Genomic DNA, 10,000 nt, shown 5'->3' with positions numbered 1-10,000 from the left:
TGTGATTGGTCAGTGGTGTGGTTGTGATTGGTGAGTTGTGTGGTTGTGATTGGTCAGTGATGTAATTGTGATTGGTCAGTGGTGTGGTTGTGATTGGTCAGTTGTGTGGTTGTGATTGGTCAGTGGTGTGGTTGTGATTGGTCAGTGCTGTGGTTGTGATTGGTGAGTAGTGTGGTTGTGATTGGTCAGTGGTGTGGTTGTGATTGGTGAGTTGTGTGGTTGTGATTGGTCAGTGATGTAATTGTGATTGGTCAGTGGTGTGGTTGTGATTGGTCAGTTGTGTGGTTGTGATTGGTCAGTGGTGTGGTTGTGATTGGTCAGTGCTGTGGTTGTGATTGGCCAGTTGTGTGGTTGTGATTGGTCAGTGGTGTGGTTGTGATTGGTCAGTGGTGTGGTTGTGATTGGTCAGTGGTGTGGTTGTGATTGGCCAGTTGTGTGGTTGTGATTGGTCAGTGGTGTGGTTGTGATTGGTCAGTGGTGTGGTTGTGATTGGTGAGTAGTGTGGTTGTGATTGGTCAGTGGTGTAGTTGTGATTGGTCAGTGGTGTGGTTGTGATTAGTCAGTTTTTTGGTTGTGATTGGTCAGTTGTGTGGTTGTGATTGGTGAGTAGTGTGGTTGTGATTGGTGAGTTGTGTGGTTGTGATTGGCCAGTGGTGTGGTTGTGATTGGTGAGTTGTGTGGTTGTGATTGGCCAGTGGTGTGGTTGTGATTGGTGAGTTGTGTGGTTGTGATTGGTCAGTGATGTAGTTGTGATTGGTCAGTGGTGTGGTTGTGATTGGTGAGTAGTGTGGTTGTGATTGGTCAGTGGTGTGGTTGTGATTGGTGAGTTGTGTGGTTGTGATTGGTCAGTGATGTAATTGTGATTGGTCAGTGGTGTGGTTGTGATTGGTGAGTAGTGTGGTTGTGATTGGTGAGTAGTGTGGTTGTGATTGGTCAGTAGTGTGGTAGTGATTGGTCAGTGGTGTGGTTGTGATTGGTGAGTAGTGTGGTTGTGATGGTCAGTGGTGTAGTTGTGATTGGTCAGTGGTGTAGTTGTGATTGGTCAGTGGTGTGGTTGTGATTGGTCAGTGGTGTAGTTGTGATTGGTCAGTGGTGTGGTTGTGATTGGTCAGTGGTGTAGTTGTGATTGGTCAGTGGTGTGGTTGTGATTGGTCAGTGGTGTGGTTGTGATTGGTGAGTAGTGTGGTTGTGATTGGTCAGTAGTGTGGTTGTGATTGGTCAGTGGTGTGGTTGTGATTGGTGAGTAGTGTGGTTGTGATGGTCAGTGGTGTAGTTGTGATTGGTCAGTGGTGTAGTTGTGATTGGTCAGTGGTGTGGTTGTGATTGGTCAGTGGTGTAGTTGTGATTGGTCAGTGGTGTGGTTGTGATTGGTCAGTGGTGTAGTTGTGATTGGTCAGTGGTGTGGTTGTGATTGGTCAGTGGTGTGGTTGTGATTGGTCAGTGGTGTGGTTGTGATTGGTGAGTAGTGTGGTTGTGATTGGTGAGTAGTGTGGTTGTGATTGGTGAGTAGTGTGGTTGTGATTGGTGAGTAGTGTGGTTGTGATTGGTCAGTGGTGTGGTTGTGATTGGTCAGTTGTGTGGTTGTGATTGGTGAGTAGTGTGGTTGTGATTGGTGAGTAGTGTGGTTGTGATTGGTCAGTTGTGTGGTTGTGATTGGTCAGTGGTGTGGTTGTGATTGGTGAGTAGTGTGGTTGTGATTGGTCAGTGGTGTGGTTGTGATTGGTCAGTGGTGTGGTTGTGATTGGTCAGTGGTGTGGTTGTGATTGGTCAGTGGTGTGGTTGTGATTGGTCAGTGGTGTGGTTGTGATTGGTCAGTGGTGTGGTTGTGATTGGCCAGTGGTGTGGTTGTGATTGGTCAGTTGTGTGGTTGTGATTGGTCAGTGGTGTGGTAGATATTGGTAAGTTGTGTGGTTGTGATTGGTCAGTTGTGTGGTTGTGATTGGTCAGTGGTGTGGTTGTGATTGGTGAGTTGTGTGGTTGTGATTGGTCAGTGGTGTGGTTGTGATTGAGTAGTGTGTTTGTGATTGGTCAATTGTGTGTTTGTGATTGGTCAGTTGTTTGGTTGTGATTGGTCAGTGGTGTGGTAGTGATTGGTCAGTTGTTTGGTTGTGATTGGTCAGTTGTGTGGTTGTGATTGGAAGTGGTGTGGTTGTGATTGGTCAGTTGTGTGGTTGTGATTGGTCAGTGGTGTGGTTGTGATTGGAAGTGGTGTGGTTGTGATTGGACAGTGGTGTGGTTGTGATTGGCCAGTTGTGTGGTTGTGATTGGTGAGTAGTGTGATTGTGATTGGCCAGTTGTGTGGTTGTGATTGGTCAGTGGTGTGGTTGTGATTGGTCAGTGGTGTGGTTGTGATTGGTCAGTGGTGTTGTTGTGATTGGTGAGTAGTGTGATTGTGATTGGCCAGTTGTGTGTTTGTGATTGGTCAGTGGTGTGGTTGTGATTGGTCAGTGGTGTGGTTGTGATTGGTCAGTGGTGTGGTTGTGATTGGTCAGTGGTGTGGTTGTGATTGGTCAGTTGTTTGGTTGTGATTGGTCAGTTGTGTTGTTTTGATTGGTCAGTGGTGTGGTTGTGATTAGTCAGTTTTTTGGTTGTGATTGGTCAGTTGTGTGGTTTTGATTGGTCAGTGGTGTGGTTGTGATTGGTCAGTTGTGTGGTTTTGATTGGTCAGTGGTGTGGTTGTGATTGGTCAGTGGTGTGGTTGTGATTGGTCAGTGGTGTGGTTGTGATTGGTGAGTAGTGTGGTTGTGATTGGTCAGTGGTGTGGTTGTGATTGGTGAGTAGTGTGGTTATGATTGGTCAGTGGTGTAGTTGTGATTGGTCAGTGGTGTGGTTGTGATTGGTCAGTGGTGTAGTTGTGATTGGTCAGTGGTGTGGTTGTGATTGGTCAGTGGTGTGGTTGTGATTGGTCAGTGGTGTAGTTGTGATTGGTCAGTGGTGTAGTTGTGATTGGTCAGTGGTGTGGTTGTGATTGGTCAGTGGTGTGGTTGTGATTGGTGAGTAGTGTGGTTGTGATTGGTGAGTAGTGTGGTTGTGATTGGTGAGTAGTGTGGTTGTGATTGGTCAGTAGTGTGGTTGTGATTGGTCAGTTGTGTGGTTGTGATTGGTGAGTAGTGTGGTTGTGATTGGTGAGTAATGTGGTTGTGATTGGTCAGTTGTGTGGTTGTGATTGGTCAGTTGTGTGGTTGTGATTGGTGAGTAGTGTGGTTGTGATTGGTGAGTGGTGTGGTTGTGATTGGTCAGTTGTGTGGTTGTGATTGGTCAGTTGTGTGGTTGTGATTGGTGAGTAGTGTGGTTGTGATTGGTGAGTAGTGTGGTTGTGATTGGTCAGTTGTGTGGTTGTGATTGGTCAGTTGTGTGGTTGTGATTGGTCAGTGGTGTGGTTGTGATTGGTCAGTGGTGTGGTTGTGATTGGTCAGTGGTGTGGTTGTGATTGGTCAGTTGTTTGGTTGTGATTGGTCAGTTGTGTTGTTTTGATTGGTCAGTGGTGTGGTTGTGATTAGTCAGTTTTTTGGTTGTGATTGTTCAGTTGTGTGGTTTTGATTGGTCAGTGGTGTGGTTGTGATTGGTCAGTTGTGTGGTTTTGATTGGTCAGTGGTGTGGTTGTGATTGGTCAGTGGTGTGGTTGTGATTGGAAGTGGTGTGGTAGTGATTGGTCAGTGGTGTGGTTGTGATTGGTCAGTGGTGTGGTTGTGATTGGTGAGTAGTGTGGTTGTGATTGGTCAGTGGTGTGGTTGTGATTGGTGAGTAGTGTGGTTGTGATTGGTCAGTGGTGTAGTTGTGATTGGTCAGTGGTGTGGTTGTGATTGGTCAGTGGTGTAGTTGTGATTGGTCAGTGGTGTGGTTGTGATTGGTCAGTGGTGTAGTTGTGATTGGTCAGTGGTGTAGTTGTGATTGGTCAGTGGTGTGGTTGTGATTGGTCAGTGGTGTAGTTGTGATTGGTCAGTGGTGTAGTTGTGATTGGTCAGTGGTGTGGTTGTGATTGGTCAGTGGTGTGGTTGTGATTGGTGAGTAGTGTGGTTGTGATTGGTCAGTGGTGTGGTTGTGATTGGTGAGTAGTGTGGTTGTGATTGGTGAGTAGTGTAGTTGTGATTGGTCAGTGGTGTGGTTGTGATTGGTGAGTAGTGTAGTTGTGATTGGTCAGTGGTGTGGTTGTGATTGGTGAGTAGTGTGGTTGTGATTGGTCAGTGGTGTAGTTGTGATTGGTGAGTGGTGTTGTTGTGATTGGTCAGTAGTGTGGTTGTGATTGGTCAGTGGTGTGGTTGTGATTGGTGAGTAGTGTGGTTGTGATTGGTCAGTGGTGTAGTTGTGATTGGTGAGTGGTGTGGTTGTGATTGGTCAGTAGTGTGGTTGTGATTGGTCAGTAGTGTGGTAGTGATTGGTCAGTAGTGTGGTTGTGATTGGTGAGTAGTGTAGTTGTGATTGGTGAGTAGTGTGGTTGTGATTGGTGAGTAGTGTAGTTGTGATTGGTCAGTGGTTTGGTTGTGATTGGTGAGTAGTGTAGTTGTGATTGGTCAGTGGTGTGGTTGTGATTGGTCAGTGGTGTGGTTGTGATTGGTCAGTGGTGTGGTTGTGATTGGTCAGTGGTGTGGTTGTGATTGGTCAGTGTAATTTTGTGTTGTGTCTCAGAGCATCAAGGTGAGCTGGCAGCCGCCTCCTCCAAACACACAGAATGGATTCATCACCGGATATAAGATCCGGCATCGCAAAACCGGCCGTCGGGGCGAGCAGGAGGCCATCGAGCCCAATAACCTGTGGTACCTGTTCACCGGTGAGTGCGGAACATCCCTCATCTCACACTCGGTGTTCTTCAGAGCGCACTCTATGCATGTTTAAAGGGTTAGTTCTGCCAGAAATGTAAATTGTGTGATTAATTCCTCCTGTGGTTGGCCAGCCGTCAGTCCTCCACTCATCTTCACACACAGATGAAGATATTAGTGTTGAAATCCGATGGCGCAGAAAGGCCTTCATTGACACCAATGTCATTTCCTCTCTCAAGACCCATAAAGGCACTAAAGACGTCGTTACAAAGCCCATCTCACTACAGCGGCTCTACAATCATTGATGAAGAGACCAGAATAGAGTTAGTGCGCAAAAACACTAAATAACGACTTATAGAGTGATGGCCGATTTCAGAACAAAGCTTCGAACCGTTATGACTCAGTGAACCGATTCATGATTCGAACCGTTATGACTCAGTGAACCGATTCATGATTCTGATCGCCAAAGTCACGTGGGCGTCGTCCGAAATCTGGAAAATGACCTTTGAAGGCATCAAGCAATGTACGAATCTAATGTTAGCTTCACTTCCTGATTTTTGAAGTTATGTACACGTGTCCTTCGCTGCCTTTGATATCCCACAATCCTGTGCTTTCCATTCAGTGAGAGTCGAGCAGGGGAAAAACATGCCGTCCGAAAGTTGTGTTTGCTGGTCAGTTTGTAAATGTCTGTTTTTTTAACCAATATGTTCCACTTCTGATGTAATTTCTAGCGAGAAATGACTAAAGTAGTAATTAAATGTGTGTTTAGTTCTCACCAAAGCTCTCTCTATTATGCAGTCGATCATTAAACTGTGGCACTGCCTTAGAAGTCTGTCCGAAATCAGTTTCGTGAGGTGCCTTCATGCACAAAAAGCCATTGCCTGATAAGGCGGCGAGGCAACGAATCAGCTGACTAGGTTTCCGGACGCAGCCGTGATTTCAGCAGTTTGACACGCGATCCGAATCCTGAATCGATTCACTGAGTCATAACGGTTCAAAGCTTTGTTCTGAAATCGGCCATCACTATATAAGTCGTTATTTAGTGTTTTTCCCACACTAACTCTATTCTGGCCTCTTCATCAATGATTGTAGAGCCGCTGTAGTGAGATGGGCTTTGTAACGACGTCTTTAGTGCCTTTATGGGTCTTGAGAGAGGAAATGACATTGGTGTCAATGAAGGCCTTTCTGAGCCATCGGATTTCAACACTAATATCTTCATCTGTGTGTGACGATGAGCGGAGGTCTGATGGCTGACATTAGAGTAAGTAATAAATGATAGAATTTTCCTTTTTGGTTGAACTAACTCTTTAAGGAGTCGACACACGACGCATCACATCACACCGGATTTGTCGTCCTCCAGGACTTCGGGACGCACAGATGTGTGTTTATTTGAATAGGATTCCTGAATTTATTTGGAAATCATATTCATTTCCATTATTCCCCTTGATGATATCTTGCTAAGTTGCTATTTCCGAAGGGATTTATTTCACAGTGCCGTTGGAGTGTGTTATGCTAATTCCGACACTCCGGGGTATTCAGGGATGACAGCGCCCTACTATCATAATTGCGTTTTTTTATCTTTACACATGATGGGAATGCATCCTGATCTGTTGAGATGAGGTTTGGAGACCTTGTTTACCTCGCCGCCTTCACTGATTGCTGTTTGCTAATTAGAATCGCAAATAATATTCGCACACACACACACTCCTTATTTTCTCTCGCGCTCTTTGTTTATTGTCTGACAGGGCTGGAGAAAGGCAGCCAGTACAGCTTCCAAGTGGCAGCAATGACGGTCAATGGCACGGGTCCCAGCAGCGAGTGGACCACAGCGGAGACTCCGGAGAACGACCTGGATGGTGAGTGTGGAGCAAACACACACATGCAGCGCACACACAAACTATAAGTGATAGTTATGTGGTAGTTATGCGGATACACAAACTATGAGTGGTAGTAATGAGTAGTTATGAGTGGTAGTTATGCGGACACACAAACTATGAGTGGTAGTTATGAGTAGTTATGAGTGGTAGTTATGCGGACACACAAACTATGAGTGGTAGTTATGAGTAGTTATGAGTGGTAGTTATGCGGACACACAAACTATGAGTGGTAGTTATGAGTAGCTATGAGTGGTAGTTATGATGGTTATGAATGTTATGAGTGGTAGATATGCGGACACACAAACTATGAGTGGTAGTTATGAGTAGTTATGAGTGGTAGTTATGCGGACACACAAACTATGAGTGGTAGTTATGAGTAGTTATGAGTGGTAGTTATGCGGACACACAAACTATGAGTGATAGTTATGAGTAGTTATGAGTGGTAGTTATGCGGACACAAAATATGAGTGATAGTTATGAGTAGTTATGAGTGGTAGTTATGCGGACACACAAACTGTGAGTGATAGTTATGAGTAGTTATGAGTGTTAGTTATGATGGTTATGAATGTTATGAGTGGTAGTTATGCGGACACACAAACTATGAGTGGTAGTTATGAGTAGTTATGAGTGGTAGTTATGCGGACACACAAACTATGAGTGGTAGTTATGAGTAGTTATGAGTGGAAGTTATGTGGACACACAAACTATGAGTGGTAGTTATGAGTAGTTATGAGTGGTAGTTATGCGGACACACAAACTATGAGTGATAGTTATGAGTAGTTATGAGTGGTAGTTATGCGGACACAAAATATGAGTGATAGTTATGAGTAGTTATGAGTGGTAGTTATGCGGACACAAAATATGAGTGATAGTTATGAGTAGTTATGAGTGGTAGTTATGCGGACACACAAACTATGAGTGATAGTTATGAGTAGTTATGAGTGGTAGTTATGATGGTTATGAGTAGTTATGAGTGGTAGTTATGATGGTTATGAGTAGTTATGAGTGGTAGTTATGATGGTTATGAGTAGTTATGAGTGGTAGTTATGCGGACACACAAACTATGAGTGGTAGTTATGAGTAGTTATGAGTGGTAGTTATGATGGTTATGAATGTTATGAGTGGTAGTTATGCGGACACACAAACTATGAGTGGTAGTTATGAGTAGTTATGAGTGGTAGTTATGCGGACACACAAACTATGAGTGGTAGTTATGAGTAGTTATGAGTGGAAGTTATGTGGACACAAAATATGAGTGATAGTTATGAGTGGTAGTTATGCGGACACAAAATATGAGTGATAGTTATGAGTAGTTATGAGTGGTAGTTATGCGGACACAAAATATGAGTGATAGTTATGAGTAGTTATGAGTGGTAGTTATGCGGACACACAAACTATGAGTGATAGTTATGAGTAGTTATGAGTGGTAGTTATGATGGTTATGAGTAGTTATGAGTGGTAGTTATGATGGTTATGAGTAGTTATGAGTGGTAGTTATGATGGTTATGAGTAGTTATGAGTGGTAGTTATGCGGACACAAACTATGAGTGGTAGTTATGAGTAGTTATGAGTGGTAGTTATGCGGACACAAAATATGAGTGATAGTTATGAGTAGTTATGAGTGGTAGTTATGCGGACACACAAACTATGAGTGATAGTTATGAGTAGTTATGAGTGGTAGTTATGATGGTTATGAGTAGTTATGAGTGGTAGTTATGATGGTTATGAGTAGTTATGAGTGGTAGTTATGCAGACACACAAACTATGAGTGGTAGTTATGAGTAGTTATGAGTGGTAGTTATGCGGACACACAAACTATGAGTGATAGTTATGAGTAGTTATGAGTGGTAGTTATGCGGACACAAAATATGAGTGATAGTAATGAGTAGTTATGAGTGGTAGTTATGATGGTTATGAGTAGTTATGAGTGGTAGTTATGATGGTTATGAGTAGTTATGAGTGGTAGTTATGCGGACACACAAACTATGAGTGATAGACATGAGTAGTTATGAGTGGTAGTTATGATGGTTATGAGTAGTTATGAGTGGTAGTTATGCGGACACACAAACTATGAGTGGTAGTTATGAGTAGTTATGAGTGGTAGTTATGCGGACACACAAACTATGACTGAAAGTTATGAGTAGTTATGAGTGGTAGTTATGCGGACACAAAATATGAGTGATAGTAATGAGTAGTTATGAGTGGTAGTTATGCGGACACAAACTATGAGTGATAGTAATGAGTAGTTATGAGTGGTAGTTATGCAGACACACAAACTATGAGTGGTAGTTATGAGTAGTTATGAGTGGTAGTTATGCGGACACACAAACTATGAGTGATAGTTATGAGTAGTTATGAGTGGTAGTTATGCGGACACAAAATATGAGTGATAGTAATGAGTAGTTATGAGTGGTAGTTATGATGGTTATGAGTAGTTATGAGTGGTAGTTATGATGGTTATGAGTAGTTATGAGTGGTAGTTATGCGGACACACAAACTATGAGTGATAGACATGAGTAGTTATGAGTGGTAGTTATGATGGTTATGAGTAGTTATGAGTGGTAGTTATGCGGACACACAAACTATGAGTGGTAGTTATGAGTAGTTATGAGTGGTAGTTATGCGGACACACAAACTATGACTGAAAGTTATGAGTAGTTATGAGTGGTAGTTATGCGGACACAAAATATGAGTGATAGTAATGAGTAGTTATGAGTGGTAGTTATGCGGACACACAAACTATGAGTGATAGTTATGAGTAGTTATGAGTGGTAGTTATGATGGTTATGAGTAGTTATGAGTGGTAGTTATGATGGTTATGAGTAGTTATGAGTGGTAGTTATGCAGACACACAAACTATGAGTGGTAGTTATGAGTAGTTATGAGTGGTAGTTATGCGGACACACAAACTATGAGTGATAGTTATGAGTAGTTATGAGTGGTAGTTATGCGGACACAAAATATGAGTGATAGTAATGAGTAGTTATGAGTGGTAGTTATGATGGTTATGAGTAGTTATGAGTGGTAGTTATGATGGTTATGAGTAGTTATGAGTGGTAGTTATGCGGACACACAAACTATGAGTGATAGACATGAGTAGTTATGAGTGGTAGTTATGATGGTTATGAGTAGTTATGAGTGGTAGTTATGCGGACACACAAACTATGAGTGGTAGTTATGAGTAGTTATGAGTGGTAGTTATGCGGACACACAAACTATGACTGAAAGTTATGAGTAGTTATGAGTGGTAGTTATGCGGACACAAAATATGAGTGATAGTAATGAGTAGTTATGAGTGGTAGTTATGCGGACACAAACTATGAGTGATAGTAATGAGTAGTTATGAGTGGTAGTTATGCAGACACA

At 43.0% G+C, this 10,000-nt stretch overlaps 1 protein-coding gene across 1 annotated transcript in view; it reads left to right on the top strand.

Moving 5' to 3' along the window:
* Positions 1-10,000, top strand: part of dcc (DCC netrin 1 receptor) — a 284,296-nt gene that overhangs the window by 200,779 nt on the left and 73,517 nt on the right. The window contains exons 13-14 of the mRNA XM_067439804.1: positions 4,627-4,768; positions 6,503-6,613. Coding sequence (XP_067295905.1) covers positions 4,627-4,768; positions 6,503-6,613 — 253 coding nt within the window. The remainder of the gene's footprint in view (positions 1-4,626; positions 4,769-6,502; positions 6,614-10,000) is intronic.

The sequence above is a fragment of the Pseudorasbora parva genome, chromosome 3 (genome assembly GCF_024679245.1).
Source record: "Pseudorasbora parva isolate DD20220531a chromosome 3, ASM2467924v1, whole genome shotgun sequence".
NCBI classification, from domain to species: domain Eukaryota; kingdom Metazoa; phylum Chordata; class Actinopteri; order Cypriniformes; family Gobionidae; genus Pseudorasbora; species Pseudorasbora parva.
The sequence above is the reverse complement of the archived record's forward strand: the minus strand, read 5'-3'. Positions and strand labels throughout refer to the sequence as shown.